General features: G+C 34.9%; 3 protein-coding genes across 4 annotated transcripts; all 3 read right to left on the bottom strand.

Moving 5' to 3' along the window:
* Positions 1–4322: 4322 nt before the first annotated feature.
* U1-70K (U1 small nuclear ribonucleoprotein-70K) lies at positions 4323–8985 on the bottom strand. Its single transcript, XM_047296840.2, has 10 exons — positions 8672–8985; positions 8431–8545; positions 8263–8342; positions 7667–7742; positions 7519–7583; positions 7378–7440; positions 6034–6115; positions 5801–5963; positions 5456–5515; positions 4323–5283 (listed from the first exon to the last, which is right to left on the bottom strand). The coding sequence occupies exons 1-10, from the start codon at positions 8783–8785 to the stop codon at positions 4674–4676; spliced, it is 1428 nt and encodes a 475-aa protein (XP_047152796.2). The 5' UTR covers positions 8786–8985; the 3' UTR covers positions 4323–4673.
* Positions 8986–13809: 4824 nt separating this feature from the next.
* On the bottom strand, positions 13810–18501 carry LOC124824417 (proline-rich receptor-like protein kinase PERK15). 2 transcript variants are annotated; one of them, XM_088100235.1, is made up of 9 exons: positions 17699–18501; positions 16762–17457; positions 15880–16437; positions 15365–15451; positions 15196–15266; positions 14987–15063; positions 14756–14900; positions 14493–14657; positions 13810–14343 (listed from the first exon to the last, which is right to left on the bottom strand). In XM_088100235.1, the coding sequence occupies exons 2-9, from the start codon at positions 17345–17347 to the stop codon at positions 14119–14121; spliced, it is 1914 nt and encodes a 637-aa protein (XP_087956361.1). In that variant the 5' UTR covers positions 17348–17457; positions 17699–18501; the 3' UTR covers positions 13810–14118. The 2 variants fall into 2 exon arrangements, with proteins under 2 accessions (XP_087956361.1, XP_047152801.2); XM_047296845.2 differs by having other exon boundaries at positions 16762–18501.
* Positions 18502–18636: 135 nt separating this feature from the next.
* LOC124824414 (anti-muellerian hormone type-2 receptor) lies at positions 18637–19457 on the bottom strand. Its single transcript, XM_047296842.2, has one exon. The coding sequence runs from the start codon at positions 19314–19316 to the stop codon at positions 18804–18806; it is 513 nt and encodes a 170-aa protein (XP_047152798.1). The 5' UTR covers positions 19317–19457; the 3' UTR covers positions 18637–18803.

Below are 19457 nucleotides of genomic sequence, written 5' to 3'. Positions count from 1 at the left end.
GTGTCTATAATTTATATATACAAATATCTTCAGCCACTTTAGTGACATTTTTTTAATTTCATTAAAGAAAAATCTTGGTTAAATGGATTTTTGAGAGGTGCTTAATTTTTGGTTTTTCACATGTTATTGCTTTCATACCTGTTTCCAAAACTCCATCTGTTGTGTATAGAATCTATAATAGTAGAAGATTCCTCTATAGTACGTTTTAATTTCTTAAAATTGTATGGTCATTCAAAAGACAAACATTTGTAGTAATTAAGTGTCTTTTGTTATTATTTTTTATCACAGTCTCAAGGAAGGTTCATATAAAATGACAACACTAATTTAAAGGTACTGGAAGCCGAAACTCCAACCAAAAAGCAAAAATTTTATCCTTATTGAAATGCATTATGAACATTTTGGGTGGTATTTAGTCGTTTTGGCACGTACAAATCGTGCTCGTGTTATTACACTGTTGTGGCACACCGATTATTTCATTAAAAATCTCTAAAAGCCTAGTTTACTATGAGTGGATTAGTAAACTAATTTAATCTGATTTATTAATTAGTGAGTCTAAAAAATTCAAATATAATTTATATAATTTATAATAGGTTGGTAGCAGAAACCGAAAAGAACACTGCTTACGAAGAAACACGGCCTGCTTGCAAAGAAACACGCTCTACGATGTTTCAAAAAATGAGAACATTTAAGGTTAAGATTTTTATTTTTTTAATATAATTTAAAATTTATCAGTGAGTTAGTGAGCCAACATAAATTGAGCAGAGTCCGATTCTAACTCTTGTGTTGAAATTTACAATGTTTTTAAACTTTGAATCTATGATTAGTGGGATTACTTATTGAATTTTAACCAACTTTTACAGTTCTATTAAAATATATAAATGAAGAAAAAGTCAAGGAGAATAATTATATATGATTTTTTCATATATATATTTCGACGTTTTATCAATTCTAAGAAGATTGAAAGTTAAAGTTAACTCACCTTTTTCTTATGCTAAAAGATTATGAGAGTGTAAAGAATACCAAAATTTAAACAGTATATTCACCACTTAAAAAACAAATTAAATAAGTACTTTCCCCATATCTAACGTCAATAACAAGCCAATGATTATGGAGGAAGCTTCATGAAAGAAACATTCATATTTAGTTGTTTTTTTATGTTTTATATTTCCATTTCTTGAAAAAGAGTAAAACAAAATAGTTTTCGGATTATTAAATTATTGAAATTCCTTTCGTTTTCATTTAATACTTCTATTCTTTTAACATCTATTTCACCTAATAGATATAAATTTCGTAAGAGTAACAAACAAAGGTTGATAAGTGCCAAAATCTCGCGTGTACTCAAGTGTAATAGTTTTTGAGAGGTCACAATGTCATTTTAATCGGAGTTATTCTACAAAGAATTACGGTGTAGTTTGTACGATAACAATTTCACAAATAAGTACCAAATTAAAGATATTATGTTAATGTATATTTGAAGTTTAGGTGATGCTCACTGGTTTTTTCCTCTTGTCTAGAAAAAAGCTATTTATCAAAATGGTGGTATAAATAATGAAAATAGAATACAAAACCTTATATTAACATAACACTAAAAAAGGATAATAAAATCCCGTAACCTTGTAAGGGAAGCAAACAAACCTACCGGTTTTAGGAAGCTTCATGTAACAACGACAACGAAGTCTTTTTTGATAAGAAAACGTTTTAGCATTGAAGTGTTTATTTTACATTTGTTATTTATTTGTCGGGGACGATTAAGACTGTACAAGAAAGTCATGAGATGTGTTTTTTTGTTTTGTTTTATTATTTAAAAAAAGATAAAAAAGAATTAAAGATGATGTACAAAATTTTGTTATGAAATATGATTGGTGTGATTTGAAAGTAGAGAATGGTAAGTCAAAAAAATAGTGATTTTAATGTTAAAATGATTGTATGAAAAAAAAACTGAAGGATATAATTGAGTAAAAGGAGAAGCATCCCAAGCTACCGTACGCGCCTCCCAATCATAAGTACAAAATCTTGACATATTTTAATTTTTAAAAATTCAAATTTTCTTTCTTCTTTTGATTCCTGGATGATACGGAAAAGGGGACAAAAATAGTAATATTTTTTTTATGAAGGAATGGTTTAATGACATATTTTTAATTCATTTTGACACAAGAAAAAATCGTCATAAAAAATGTATTTTTTTTAATAAAGAAAAAATAAAAAATAAAAAAAATTATAAAAAATTTATGTGTCAAAATATATATTTTTATTTATGCAGGGAATATCCTCTAACTTAGTACCAAAATTTATCTATGACAATGAAATTAATCTATTTCTTCTTGCTAATTTTCTAAACCAGTCAAATATTTTTTTTTTGAAATATCTCTCTTTCAATCCAATATTCTGTAATTATAATCTCTGGTCTCATTTTGGCTTTAAATTAATTTTGTTATGAAGTTTTGGTCATTCTTATTTTTAATTTTATGAGGTCAACAAATTTCTTCTAAACATATAATATTACTAGAAACTAAAATATAAAAAAATCATAATTTTTATGTTATTTCAACACGTGTGTGTTGGTTGTATATTTGGAACATTGTTAATAGCTGGCTAACTATTTTGCTATAAGTAACTTGTTTCTATTCGAAGAGTAAAGGAAATAGTAATTCCAAATTATGTATTTTCATTTTTGAGAAGTTGTAGAGTTTTAATAGCATATAACTATTATTTGAATGTATTTTATACCTTTTATTTATCTTTTATGAAATAGAAAAATCTTATATTTTTAATTTTATTCTCACAAGACTATACCGTTTACTTTTAAAGTCTAATTTGTTCGATAAGTTCCTAAATCGATTTATCTACTACTTTTATATTAACACTAAAAATAGACTAATAATTACGAACAATAAATGAAAAAGTACATTTAGTTTATTACCAAGAATATTTTTTTTCACTCTAATAAAATTACCTATGTAAATAAGATGTAAAAATTGATTAATGATATTAATAATAAAAATATATTTTAACAATTTTTAAATAAAATATTAGAGTCATTACAAATATACTCATGTTATCAAATAATTATGAATAAAATTTGTGTAATATTTATGTATGATTTTTTAATCTAAAGTTGTATATTAACTCGTAAATGTTTTGTTGTTAGGTACTGTAAATAAAAGCTTTCTTTTTTGTTTTAATATCTGATGAAGTTATATGCTCACGTCATTTTTTAATATAAAAAAATTATTTGATAATTTTAGTGTAGTATGTGATGACAGTTGGAGTTAATAAAAAAAGTCAATGGTAAAAACTAAAAGAAAAAAAATGGAACAAAAAAATTAAAAGAACCTATATTATGGGATGAAAAGAAAATTTAATCAAACCTTGTCTTATAAACCTCTGGACAGAAAGGTAATGGTGACGCTTGTGTTCATCGATAACTGAACTGAACTAAATTTAAAAACTGAATTATTTTTATTAAAATTTGAACTGACGTATTTCATTAGTTCAGTCTTTAACACCTGCTTTCATAGAACCATTGCTGGTGATGTAAATTTACTGGACCAGCAAACTGAAAAAAATGGGTGAATACAAGACCACTGTAAACGTTTGGAGCTTTTGCCTTGGACGCATCTGACTCGAAAGATCTAAAGATGCAACTGTTAGAGCAATTAAATGTTTTGTAGAAACTCCTCTATCAAAACCATCCGCAGTGTCTCAAAATATCTGAACAATTTATGTAGGATTATGCACCATTTGCAGTGACTACATAGATCTGAAAATTTTGCTGTATTCTGCAGTAAAGTCAAGGCAATTTAGTTCGAAATTACAATAAACTGAAAGAATTCGGTTTATTTTGTCCAACTTGTTTATTAGTTCAGTTCAAATAAACTATTATTTTAGTTTCCTTTTATTCTCAGGTAACTCAAGGCAGTTCAAACTTTTATGGTCTCTATGGTATGCCGCAGCTTACTTGCTTGAGCTGTTTCATTCCTAACATACACTTCTCATCGATGAAAATAAAGTTTCCAGTTAGCGATGCACACTCATAACAATTCTCCTTAGAAACTGCAAGAAGAAACATCCAAAATCTATTCATTTCCGTGGCGTTAGCTTTCCAAATTCAAAGCATAAACCGAATCAAACGATCAACCTCAAATAATCATGGAAGTTCTATCACATAATCAAGTAATGTATTGAGATAAACAAATTATTTGGCATCCAACGTAAAGAAAACTGACAAATAATGCTGGAAGCTCTGTATTGTAGACATAAGCTCCAATCATTTATAAGTGACCACAGGAAACTTCGAAGCTGAAAAATGGTTTCCTAAAAAATAACCAGAAAATCCTGTGTTTCACTTCCCAAAAATGTCAGAAGAAAGCAACATAAATCCAAAGATAGATACCAACATTTGATGTCCAAGTCCACAGAAAACTCGGAAGCCGCACAAATTGTTTCCCATAACAAATGAACCAGAAAATCCTATGTTGATTTCATAAAATGTCAGAAGAAAACACAAAGCTCAAAACAAAATACCAACACTAGATGTCCAAGTCCACGTTCACAAACAGAAGCAAACGACTCGAAAGATGCAGTATTCAAGTTTTCAAATATGGATAGCAGCGGCTACTGTGCCCTTTTTATGGTCCAATGATCACACAACAATTACCAGGGGACCCCAATTCCTAGTAATCATACTCCCGGGAATGAGATCTCTCTGTGCGACGATATTCACGGTCTGTACCATGACTTTTCTCCTTTTCATGTGATTCAGATGTTGCACGCCCTACATGGTAGTCATCTTCCATCCTATCATGGTCATGATACTGATTGTAATGATCACCACGGTCATCTCCATGGTAGTGGTCATACTGCTCAGGGTCATGATCAGGGTCTGCATGTCGACGTCCATGCTCGTACTGGCTATGCCTACCACGCTCATCCTCAGGCTCATACTCACGGTTCCTTTCTCCATGTTGGTCCCTCTCATGTTTAGATTCCACACGATCATATTCAGACTCCCTATCACGTGAACGTCGATCTGTGTCCCCGACATCATAGTCTCTATCCCTTTCACGGTGTCGATCACGGTCCCTATCCCTATCGCGATCCCGTGCCCTATCTCGATCACGTCCACGATCTCTGTCTCTTTCCCTATCCCTGTCTCTTGTCCTGTCTCTGTCTCTGTGGTGTCTATCCTCTCTATAATCACGATCCCTGACCCTTTCATGAGAATGCTCCCGAGATCGCTCCCGATCTCTATCCCTACCTTTTTCACGTGATACTTCCCTGTCCCTAAATTATCTCGGCCCAACAGTAATCAAAGTAAGTGACTTGCAAAATATACTATGAAAGAACATTACTTAAAAGTTCAGAATTGTACGAACATCACTTAATGAAGGGAAACAACAGAACCTTCTCGAATATGAAACAATTATTTGTATGGACATCATTTGATGTTCCTTACCTATCACCATGCCGGTCCTCTCGCGCTCTTGGTTCTTCAGAACGAGACTGTTGTTGCTCCCTGGAAATTGAAATCATGTCAGCTTCCCTTGAGCAGAAAAACAAAGCATACAACAAATTATCAACAATACAAATCACGTTCAACAAAGAAACAAGGGGTTAATATTAACCAAAAAACTAGGGGCTTCATTTGCAACCTAGGGTGATGAGTTGTGTATTGGTTAAGCCAAATAAACAGTCAATAGAAGTTTAATTTCTGTCAGTTACCCTAGTGCAGGTTATTTTGAAAAAGATAATGATAACAGTGAATGCCAATTATTAAAAGGATTGAAGTTAGCTGATCAACCTCCCAGAATGCCGTTGATTAACTTCTTCACCCCCAACTCTAGTAGTACCAAGCCCACCACCCAGGCGGCGAGGTCTCCAATTTGGAACAGTCCTCCCACGCTCAACATCAACGAGCACCCTTCTACCATCGATTTTCCTACCATCAGCTTGTTTGTAAGCAGCTGCAAAATGAACCACGGATGTGAATTTAAAGCCATATTGAAATGAACAAATTAATTAATCTCTGTCAACCTTTCATGTCTCTTGTATGCAGAAACTCAATGAAAGCATAACCCTTGGGCTTATTAGTCTCTTTGTCAGCAACTAATCGAACCTATAACATAAGAAAATAGAAAAAAGACCAGTCAGAAAAGAGAATTTTGGTCTTCAGCTGCAAAGAAAATATAATAAACAACACTCCCTCACTTAAAAATTGACATTACTACCAAAAAAAGGACTAATGGTATATTCTTAAATGGCACGGCAGACAGGCACTGTGCCTAATTAGCCGTGCTCACCTTTAAATCACACAGCTCCCATCGAGAGATGAATCACCACCAGCAATAGTTGCAGAAAAACTGATGTATTTGGGGCCAATTAACCAGTTGGTGACTAGTTCCCCTTACCAGGGATATTAATTTTAAAAGAAAAAACAACTATAGGTAATATAGGAAATACCATGACATCTTCTCAATTGCTGATTTTTTTGATAGATACTCTAGCCTCAGCCAAGAATAAAATTTAGCAACATCAAAAACATACTAGCTAAGAAATTAAACAGAAGAGGAAAAGAATGCAATACTCCCAATATGTTACCCAGTGCAGAAAATAACAGAAGTCAGTCTCCTTTTCTTGCTTGAAAACAAAGGCCAAAAGGAACGAGGGACATCACTGCTCTGCTCAACTAAATGTTCAGTTAACAGCAGATGGAAGCACTTGAACTTGAGTCCGGATTGGTTGAAATTTTAGAACAATTTATCATTTGCATAATAAGAAGTCCACACCCTTACCATGGATGTATTTTTAGATACTATACCTACTGATAACATAATTCCTAGATAGACCCATACCCTAATAAGATCTCTTGATCCACATAAATTAACAGAGGGACTGAGTTGAAACTAATAAAGAAACCAATACATGAAATCCATTATATGGTAATTAGTGGTGCCACTAAAATACAGTTGTTACCATTGCAAAGTCGCTCACCATCATTGATGATAAATTTAATGAGGAAGATGCGTAATTCGTATCCTAAAATCTTTGGACAGAACAGGATAACAGTTATACAAGATTGATTAGCATCATGACAAGCTATACAGTTCAACAATCACATTCTCCAGATAATCATACCTTGAAATTAATAGCTGGTCAACCACAAGACTAATCAATACGAATATCCAATTAAAAAATATTATCAAAATAGCTTGAACTTTGTTGTTCAAGGTATACATAGATATACATATAGAATTATATAATTGAGAAAGATATTTTGAAGGTTGGTAAAATATACATACTTACGAAAACAGAAGATATAACTATGAAACTATGAATGAGCTCTTACCAAATACCCTTGGGGATATTCAAAATACCTACCCGTTTGATTGGACCATATGACTCGAACTCCCTTTTGATTCTGCTTTCAGTGGTCTCGTAACTCTGTTTGAATATAGCAACAATAAGTTATATATGCTGATAAAGTGGCAAACCAATACTACATTGGAAAATCCGACTTACAAGTTTAGCCACAAACAATGTCTTGTATGGATCTCCAGACACATTTGGATCATTATGAGGATCATCTGCAAAGCAGCCAATATAAGAATGGCATCCAGAGAACATAAATAAAGACATATTAACATATTCACAATAAGGGACTCATCACATTTCTCAAGCTCTTCAGCAGCCTTTGCAGCTCCCTTTTCTAGTCTTAGCTTGTGTATTCTGGCTCTTTTTTGTGCCTACACCAGCAAAATGGATCAAAACCACAATCTAAAATAATTTTTCTGCCGTCTAACACCTAGTCTAAAATGATTTTTCAAAACACTACCACAAATGACAGAAATTTACCACACAGAAAAGATCACGAAGGCAAAGAATATAAAATGATTACTCCACAAAGTAACCATGCATTTAAAACCTAAACCATACGTCATAAGCAAAAAATAGATCGAATTTATTCAAACCATGCAATCTTAACACTCAATTAAATCTGTCCCAGCACTCCACATTAACATTTGTTACAAACTAATCGTCATGGTAAATTTTCATCCCAACAAGCTCTCGGTGAAGCAATAGACAAATCACAGACACCATTCAGAAGAAGGCTCAACCTTCACACTCCCTCCCTAAATTTCAGAGTAGAAGCGAAGCTTCCCAATCAAAATAATAAGATTCAACAACAATCAAACGCTTACATAAAGTAAATAAAACATAAACACATAAACTACTTATCAGAATCGAAAATGAACTAAACAGTACAGGAGTTTCGGTTTCTGGAACAGGTGGAGCGTATTCTGGATCCCCAGGCTCAGCAAATTTGCTCACAAATTGTGCCATCCCTTGAAAAATGTAAGAGAAATATATCAATTAATACGAACACAACACACAAATAGAACCAACCAAAGCAAACGGAATCGTTTACAAAACCTGTCAACGGTGGACATTTCCGTTTCTCGGGCGGCGGTTTGTACTCCAAAGGAGGCCTAGGCTCGAAGAGCTTCAGCAGGTTCGCTGTGAGACCAGTCGGATGACTCTGTCCAATCTGAATCTCCGATAATAACAAAAACACGGGAATTAGATAAGTATAACAAACCCTAGCTATGGTCACGAATCGAAAATTGGTATACAGAGAAGAGAAATTGGAAGAGAGGATTGGGAAGGAAGAGACCAGTTTGAGCTGAAGGACGTTGGAACGGTTCTGGGCTTTGGTGCGAGCCTGAACGGCGGCGTTTTGGTTGCGCATGAAGGCATCGTTGTTGTTGTTGCTGTTGAAGTCCCCCATGGGATTGCGCAGATGAGAGAGTGTGTTGTGATGTGAGGGTATAAAAAACCAAATCAGGGAGACGAATGCATGTAATATAAGAAAAAGATCCGATCCAAGTTCTGCCCCGCCCCGTTGGATGAAAGATCGAACGGTACCGGGATCTTGCTACTTTCTTCTCACTGCCTCCGCCCTTGGTTGTTTATGTCCACTTCCAGGTATGGTAGGGTTTTATGTTCAATTTTATATTGGGATTTTATCTTAGACTATTCAATACATAAATGTATAACAGCGATAATAAATATTTCACTTTTTAAAAAAAGAAAAACTGATTTTTTTTAATGCGTTACTTGAAATAAAAATATAAAGTAGTTAATGTGTGAGATAGTATAAAAAAAAATGTTTTAGTTGAAAGAAAAAATATCACTCATTTTGAATTTTTTGTTTGTTTGCATTGTTAAAGCTACACTTACTTTGGAACATAGAAAGTATAAATATTTCACGTAACATTCCAAAAATACAGGGTAAAAACCATATAATAGGAACATCACAATTTAATAATATTACAAATCAGTCTTACAAAAGAGTAGGATGTACGGTTGTGGCCGAACGACCTTACAACATAACTAAGTTAAAACAGCACCCTAGATACAACTAAGCTGAACGGTTTACAACAGACCTATACCGAACGGTCATTCCAAGAAAATCAATAACTGACCGAACGCTTCTACTGTTCGACCTTAACTTCCACTTCTATCAAATTTTCTTCTTCTACCAACGTTTCTTCCAGCAACGCTTCTCCTTCTGCTCACATCCACACGGATGATCATTGCAACAGAAGGACACATACCAAACATACAAAACGGACAAGACAGGAAAATAGGGTAAGCTTATGTAATTCAATTTAATCATCAACATGTATTTCACACAATCCACATAAACAAGATCATTTCATTCACTCTTACATGCAAAGCCTAATACTAGACTCTGACTGTCCGGACTATATGAATTTTGTGTAGCTACGACGTTCGTGCACCCGGGTGATGTAGTAACTGGGATACCCTCAACAGCTGCCACCCGAGGTTAGTCCTATCTGTCCAAATTAACCATAAGGACTAGGACCTCCTGTCATTCCCACGCATGACTTACCTTTCTCTACGTGAGAAACGAGTAATCACGGAATATCAGGATGAACCGTCAGCTTAGCATGCCCACATTCATACCTTACCACTTTCCAATATACATTCATGAGTTATTCCTCCCCGAAACGCTCGTCCATAATCCAAAACATTTCATCCATATCATATTTTATTCATCTTTCATTATTAATAATCTCAATTGAACCCTTCGTACAAAGATCCCTAAGGATACCAAATACCGAACGTTAAACATCAAGCCTGAACCAGACCGAACGCTTGGAGTGAGACCAAAGGTCTCCAGTTCCAAACGGATCAAAACCGAGAGATGGAATCATTGGCTTTAAGAAAGGGAGTGATTAACATAATAGTTCTCAAGAACGATTAGGAATCAAACATTTATTTACTAGGTGAGCCAATTGAATGAACTGACTCCCGAGTTAGACCGAACGCTAATAGGCCTAGGCCGAATAACAAGACTCTAGGCTGAAACCAATTTAAGACAGACATTGTGAAAACCTCAAATGAGGGTAAATAATTGAATCAGGTGAATAAACTGAACGTCAATAAATATACTTAGCTTTTGAATGAGTTAAACATCAAGAACAATCAGAATGTCAGTCGAAGATCGAGCACCGAAAATGACGAACCCTATTGAGTTTGAACGAACGTTCTTATATATATATATATATATATATATATATATATATATATATATATATATATGTATGTATGTATGTATGTATATGTATATGTATATTTCAAAAAGGAGAATGAGTACCTGATGTAAGACCGAGCACTTACTCAGCACGAGCGCTTGGTGGAAGACCGAGCCCTACTTAGTACGAGCGTTTGGTGTAAGACCGAACACTACTAAACTTATAGGAGAAAGACTTGATAAATATAATAAGATATCATTTTTGAGTAGTGTTTAAGAACAAACGAAAATATACAAATACATATAGATATACTTAAGTTTATAACCGAATACCAAGGAATAACTACGCTTGGTCGAACGCTCATGCACAGTATTACGAAACGAAGACGAAGACGCTCGTCCTCAACTAGGATTCTTCCCAAATGAAAGAATCCAATTTCAACTAAGTTCACTAGAAAAATCGAACGGTCAAGGACCGTTCAGTGACGAACGTACACTTTCATAGGGAAATTTCATACTAGAATTCTTTATATCATTTCATCTCTCAACATCTATTTTCATAAAATCAAACATCCATATCATAGTAAATAATCATACTTCATATAGTCAAAACATATCAACAATCATACTTCATATACATTCAGCCACTCAACAAACATGGATTCATTAGCAACGAACGTAAAAACGAACATACAATTAAATTATATAAGCTTCCCTTACCTCGACATGTAGACGACCGCTCAAACGAATCAGAATAAAACTTCCCTCTACCACAGAACTAACGTTCGACGATCACGTTGTTAGGGATACTGAACTACAGAGAAAAACCAGAAACACTCAAACTACTACCACCCACTCAGACGACCAGAACCAAATAGTTGCATGCAAGACGTAACCGAACGTACTAGAGAAAAAGAGACTCACCGACTCAGAATCATAAACCAATCGGTTTACACTAAAGCTCTTGACGTCGGGAGTGCTTCAACGGTGCCTGAGTGGTGATCAGAGAAGAGAAAGGGTGAGATTTTGTAGAGAGAATAAAGAGTTTTTAGAGAGAAGGAGGAGATTTCAGAAGGTTGAAGATGACTGGTGCATGCAGAGAAGTGGCACGAAACTTAGAAAATTTCAGTTTTACTCTACCGTCAAATCGTTCGTCCAATCTGCGATGCACACCTGTCTTCCACTTTTTGAATCTCACACTTCCTTTGCTTAACACGTGGCGTTCGCTAAGAGGGTTTTGACTGCGTTTTTTTTACTTGTAATTATAATACCCCCATGTTAATTTCTCTAATAGATAATCCGGAAAATACTTTGGCAAAATAATTATTTTCATGTAATTAAAATGTGTAATAAATAAATGTTTTCATAAATATAAATAATATTTTGATGTTACTTGTGAATTAAATGTAGCATAAGAACCTCTACAGTCAGATTTATATAAGAGACCGAACAATAAATATTTATTTGTTTGTGAATACTATGAAATTATTATTAACACTGATTAGTTTAGAACTATGAAATTATTATTAACACTGATTAGTTTAGAACAATGATTATTACTAATTAAATTATAATTACATTATTATAAGTTTAAAATTTATTTTGAAAACTATAAATTCATATGTGTTATAAAAATATAAATAATTATATTTAATACGAATTAATTACTTGAGGAATGTTCACTAATTTTGACAAATAACCTTCTAATTTAACAAAAGAAAAAAAAAGCGTTGACGAACAGAAAACCTTAGACTTTTAAAATATACGTAAATATTTAACAAATATATTGAACCATGTCATATGATTCACGGTAGACTATTTTCTTTACCAGAATTGATGTTATTTGTATTCTTTTGTTTTTTAAGCATAAACATTTCTATAAAATATGAATTGACATTAAAATTTTGTCTTTGGCGGTGAATTATTCAGAAAATTCTAACTCAATTCATTACATGACTCCTTTGAAATTTATACTATCAATTTCTGTTGACCATGGTTTAAATTTAGCACAAACACAACACCATTCCGTGCACCTTGTTTATTGTGGAATACTAATAGGCTACTACACAAACAATAAATTGTACTAGAAAAACTGTAAGAGAAAATAAATAAAAGAATAATGAAAAATAACAAAAAAAAAGTAGTGTAGTTAATATCTTAATAAACTTCAAATTAGGTCTATTACAGAAATTTATTATAAAAGTAAATACTACAGCATAAAACTCTTCTTTCAGTAAATTAAAAGAATTAAATCAAATTGGTTGTTGAGTCTTATGATTTCAAAACATTCCTTATTTATTTTCTTTGTATATGGATTATTAGGAAACTTAAGTATTTTTCTCATTTTTGTTTCTCTTTTTTTATTATTTTGTGTATCTTATATAAAAGGTTGTGTTATATTTCTTATAAATGTAAGAAAATATGAAACATTTAATATTAGTTTATCTCTCTTTAAAATCGTTCCTACATGTGAATGTCTAAGAAAGTTATTAGTATTATTGTTGCTAAGTGATATTGAACATTTGCTTAACTAGTAATTTTTTTGTTATACAATTTGGTAATACTAACTAAGTCATATTTATACAAAATAACCTCCGTATATGTTAAATAGTTTTAACAATAACATAAGTGTAATCAATTTATAAAATTACTATTTTATTTTCTTGAAAACCAATAGCATTTTAATATTGTAAAAACTCATTGGTGTTCATCACTCTTTGCCATTCACATATTGTCTTACAAACTAACAAATCTCAAATGCATTTGGTGCAATGAGAATCTAAATATATAAAATGTTTCTTCATCCTCTTCTCATGTTGAACTATGAGGACTTGTGTTCCCATATTGGTAGTCCATTTTTTAGGTTTTGTCAATGTTTTAGTGTTTTCTATTTAATAATAGACAAATTCAAAATTAAGAGAAGGATTTAAATACAAATGGATAAATTACATAAGAATCATTTAAGTGTCATACATAGGAGTTATATACAAGAGTGAGTGTGAAATATATCATTGTGACATCTAAGTACTGATGTGAACTTCTGTTGAAAGTTCTACCTTATGAACAAAATTTCATAGACCCATTTAAAAATCATTACTCCTCAAATTTTCATAAATGAAATTGAATATTTCTTCTATCAGAAACAACAATATAATATATTTTTAAGGCCTACTACCTTCCTGAAAGAAACAGAAGAAAAATAAAATAAAAGAATTAAGTACTTGAAAGGCCTACAATCACCACAACCTGGGTGAAACAAATACAATAAACATTGCATCAATGATAAGGGTTATATTTATGTTCAAGACTCCATTCCATACATGTGCTCTTACATCAAAGGACATAAAACATTGAACAAAAGATGCAAGCCACATAACATTACATTGACCTTAGGCCTCATCAAACGCACCCTGAAACGGTTGAAGGCACCAAGCTCAGTTTAGTTGTCTACAAATTGAGACCTCACTTCCCATGCACGCATGCCAATCAAACAATAAAATGCAGTAACTGGTCACTTCGTTTCTGCTACAATTGGTAAGTAATCTCATCAGTTCCGCAATCTAAAGCCTCTGTTTCTGGCTCACTTCACTACTAGAGCCACCACTGCTCGTGCCAAATTCCTGGCTAGAAAACACTGCCTTTCTAAACTTTTCCATGTCTGCATTGTACTGCATTGTATCATACTGATCTGACCCAGATGAAGAATTGAAAACAGTACTCTGCCCTGTCTTCATCCCATCTTTCAAATCATCCAGCGACACATCTCCTTCCAATATTCTTACAATCTGCACATAAACTCGTAAGTAACTAAATTATGTACTTTAATCGAATATGAATCCAATTAGTCACTATAAAAGGGAACGTTTTATTTTGTTTTGTTCACTTATATGGCATTAATCAACGTTGATGTGATCTCTGTATGACTCATACATACCTGGCTCATTTTTGCACGTTTCTTGGAAGAATGTCGAATGCTAGCAGCAGCACAAGCTGCCATCCTAGCCAATTCTTGAGGATTGTAGTTTCCCTCCAAGAATGGATCAACCAACTCTCCAAAGTTGCCATCCTCTTCCAATCCACGATTCAGTAGTGGTCGAGCCTAGGTTCATAGGTTCCCAAAAGTTGTAATTAGTTCAACCAGAAAAAAAAAAATGTTATAGGAAAAATGATGGAGTCTTAGATGAAGATGATACCAACCCAATCTACTAAGCTGTCGTCCATGGCACTTGTGTGATCCACAGGTCGCCTCCCAGTTATGAGCTCCAATAGCATGACCCCAAATGAGAAAACGTCAGACTTCTCAGTCAATTTTCCACTTGATGCATATTCTGGGGCTAGGTACCTGTGTCAGCATGCATATCGTCAGCAAAAACCATTTCTTTATTGAAGTTTTTACAGGGATGAAACCATATGGTGATGAGAAATAACCCGAAAGTTCCCATGACTCGAGTCGATACATGAGTATTATTATCGGTGGTCAACTTAGCCAATCCAAAATCAGCAACCTGAATGAATGCGTTGTTGCCAAACTCAATTAGCTCGACAACATAAGATTCGCAACATGTGTGATGATAATTAAGTAGGTAAATTGTCTATGTAAACTAATGAAATAGATAAAATATGTAATTATGTCGAACCTTTGCCTCGAAGCTATCATCAATGAGGACATTCGCAGCTTTAATATCACGATGGATTATACGAGGATGACCTAAAGAGATACAGCAAAAATTTAAAAGAAAATGTAAATACAGAATAAAATGAATAAAAAAAGAAAGATCATAATCTAGAGGGTTGTGACTCTCTTACAATCTTCATGAAGATAAGCCAGTCCTTTGGCTGATCCTATCGCAATTCGCATTCTGGTAGGCCAATCCATTGTAGGCCTTCCCTTTCCTGAATAGAACCATATAATACATTAGCAATTTTGCTTGCAGGTGCTCACAGCAAAAGAAGTCAGAAAAATCTCACTAGTAACTCGCACCAGCGGCATTACAAGTCTCAGATCTAAATACTAGTATTCACTCAGTGCTTTTTGCAAATGTTCCCATTCTAAATTTTAGTTCCAATTCAAAAAACCTTAAGTTTTAGTCTTTGCACAAATTTTTGTTGCAGTTTATCATTACTATAGAAAATTTCTATAGTTGTTTTACATCACTAAAAGGTTTTCTTTCATGTTAAACTTATATATATGTGTTTGTGTGTGTGTGTAAACTTGAGGGTTATGGTTTCACAATTGTCCTTGAAATGAAATTTGAAATACAACAGTTGAAGCGAAAGCTAAAGTGACATAGATTGAAAGAATGCATATATGTAGTAGTTACCATGAAGGTGATATTCCAAGGTTTTATTGGGAATAAATTCATAGACCAACATTCTCTGGCCGCCAGAAATAGAGTATCCAACGAGTGACACAAGATGGCGATGATGGACACGACTGATGATGTCAATCTCAGCTTGGAACTCTCGTTCTCCCTGTCCACTTCCTGCTTTTAGACTCTTAACTGCCACTTCCTTTCCGTTAGGCAACACACCCATGTGGACATAACCGAAGCCACCCTGTCCTATCAGTTTTGAATCAGCGAATCCATTGGTGGCAGCAGATAGTTCCTCATAAGTAAAGGTGCCACCTTTGAGGCCTAGAGCAAGGGTTGGTGAGGGAGGAGGCAAAGGGGGTGGTCCCGTCGAGTAGTTGGAGCTCATATCAGCGCTATGCATCATAGGAGGAGGTGGTGCACCCCACCCACCTCCACCACCACCTCCACCCCCACCCCCACCACCACCACCGGGAACCATTCCGTTTTGCACCCTCACAACATGGTCCCCGTGTGGACCTCCGTAATAACCCTGGTGTTGCCCACTATTGTAATAGTTGTTATTCCCTGTAGAGACCATTAATTATGAACATCAGAAATCAACAGCAGTATACAACTGTGATGAGAGACAAACAAACAGACATAATTTTGAAACACAGTTCCAGTTAGAAAAACAAAAATGGTATCCTTTTATTTCTTATACCCCGAGACCCCTCTCGCAGGTTTTCAGGGGTACTATTTGTCGCAACGAAGAAATAAAGTGAACCATTTGGGCAATGTGGGATGAAAAATTCATGGAAAGATTTGTTAGTATTGATTATCATCTGATGGTGCCTGTGCATGATATGCATGAAAGCCAAGCAAGAAATTGTAACGGTTTTGGTTGGTTACCTTTCCCGAATGATTGCTCTCCGTAATAGTACATTCTCTTCTTTTTCTTCTTCCTGGAACAGATAACGCAGACGATGACCAAAACAAGAAGCACGCTCCCCACCCCAAGCACTGCTCCAACTATTGCTTTACTGTTATCGTGGCTGCCACGATCACTGCTATCGCTGTTTCCATGTTTACCACTACCGCTACTGCCACTGCCACTATTTTTTGAAGCGGGTGGAGGTTGCAATGATTTGTGTGGAGGAGTGGGTGATTTAAAAGAGGGAGGAGAGTGTGATGAAGCGGGTGGAGAAGGTGTCTGTGGGGAAGTATTGGGTGATGGCGGGCTTGGATTGGTTGATGTTGGAGGGGAAGGAGAGGACTTTTCTGATGGGGTTGGCGGAGGTGGAGATGAAGATGATTGTGGAGGAGATGGAGGTGGCGATGAAGGTGGCGGTGGAGATGGTGGCGGTGATGAATTTGATGGTGTTGAAGATGAGTTGTCAGCGTCATCAGGGGTGCTGTTGTCCGGGGTGCTGTTGTCTGGGGTGGAATCATCAGGTATTTCATTATCTGGAGAACTGTTGTGAGGAGAGGAAGACATTGTTACTGTATCTCAGAATTCACATGAAGCACATAATTATGGTTTCCGGCCAAAGGTTTGTATCCAGAAGAGCACGTTGCCGGAAACACCACCTACAAACGGTTGGACCCCTGAAAAGAACAAGTGGTAGGAATGATTAACGAGTTATGGTAAAAAAATGTGAATGCATGTTAGTTAGAAGCATGTAGATGAATGCGAAATGATCAATTAACCTACAGAAAAGTCAAAACCAGGTTACTACTATGTTTATTGGTGTTTCTATCTTGAATTACTAATGGAATTTGTGTTCCTAGATTATGGGATTGAAGTGTCGTGGGGAGAAGTGTTTTGTTTCTCAAGGAGGAAATGTACCTGATTGGAAGAAAACAGGGGTTCTCAACAGAAAGAAAAAGAGAAACGTGTTGCATGCTAAAAAGTCCATAATACGAAAGGAGGTTTTGCTGTTATTCCTCAATGGTCTCCTACAAAGGAGGACCTATGTTTTTCTCAATCAATGCATTTCTCTCTGCCACCTTTTGCTTAGTTTGAATCAGTTATAGCTTTTACCATTTTTGGCTGGTCTTCCTTCTGTTATCCCATGTTCGGCCATAATTCCCTTACAGGATTCTGCTCACTCATACCACATTTTACCTTGAAATACCTTACCAAAAACACTTGCATATATTCACTAAAAATAACATTTTAAACTTTAATAGGCTTTATTTCAGTATGAGAAGTAAATCACCATAAATTACTACACTACTTAATATATATTTTTCGCATTGTTAACTATCCCACAATCCCATTTATAGCATATTAGCAATGTTAACCCTTCTTTTTTCCCTATTTATCCCCTTTTTGAGATAATACTCTAGATATGTTTGAACACAGCTTTTAACAAGATATTGAACATTGAACACAGGTCAGAGGAGGAAAACTTTCGCTAAACAGGTCATTAGTCTCTTCATTCTAAAATATAATCATGTTTTTGAAAGTAAGAGAGACTAAAGTTGTGTTTTTTAAAAGTTTGAAGACTAATTTATGTATATGAAAACATAACGACAGAATCTTAGCCGTGTTTAACCCAAAACACAAGAACTAGTAACTTCTTTGAAAAAAAATATGGACAAATTTCGTTCTTTGCTGGGTCCATTCTTTACACCTTCGTTTAAAAACAAGTCATTTCGTTCTACACAGAACAAATTAAACATAAACGTGTAAATTTTGTATTCAAAAACCATCTCCATCCTCTTAAACTGAACATTTTTTTTTGCCTATTTTATGTGGTTGTGAACAAGGGAGTATAATCCTAAAGAAAAACACAAACAATTAATTTCCATTTTATGCTCTGAAGTCTTAAAAGGAAAATAGAGACGCATATTAGGATATTGTAAGACACATGTTACGAGCTTATCCACAAGTAGAAGGATAAGATTGTAGTGGCTCATGTTACATTATGGAAAGGTTACTGCAAAACCTAGCCAAAACACTGATCTGCGGGGAGAGGACCAGGGATGAAACCCTTGTCAAGGTACTGCAACCCGAAGACAACCACAATGGCAAGCAAAGACAAAAAGGAAAGGCCTTCAACAGCACCCAACAAACCAAAAGGACCGTTGGGAAGTCCAGAACCGGTTTTGGCTTTAGTGTAGAGTGACCAACCCACTATGCCCACAACAACCAGGTAGCTCACTCCTTCCAGGGCACCGATCGAGCCACCTGGACCGGGGGGCAAACCGCAACCGGTTGTTTTGAGAGTGTAGAGAGACCAAGCGATTACTGGGGTTGAGATCAATCCACCTCCTATGGCTACTTTTTCAATGATGCCGCCGTTGCTGCTGGCGTCGCTGCCATCCTTCGCCATGCTCGCTATTTTCAGCGGCGGAGGAGAACAACAACTGCGCCTTCTAATTGACTCCGGAAAAAGCTTCCCGCGCACCACGTGGCAGCTCGATAGTGGAGACGACAGCAGCATCCTTGAAGCGTTCATAGTTCTGTGTTGTGCTTTGAGCGCGAGAGAAAGCAAAAACGAAGAGCGAAGGGAGAATAAACACCCTTAAGTTGTTGGTGCGAGTGGAATAAGGGTAATGTTTTGCAGCTAATGTTATTGTTATCTAATAATAAAAAGTTT

The sequence above is a fragment of the Vigna umbellata genome, chromosome 10 (assembly GCF_029865625.1).
Source record: "Vigna umbellata cultivar VRB3 chromosome 10, Vumbellata_1.0, whole genome shotgun sequence".
Classification (NCBI taxonomy): domain Eukaryota; kingdom Viridiplantae; phylum Streptophyta; class Magnoliopsida; order Fabales; family Fabaceae; genus Vigna; species Vigna umbellata.
Note: the sequence above shows the minus strand (reverse complement) of the source record. Positions and strands in the feature narration are given on the sequence as shown.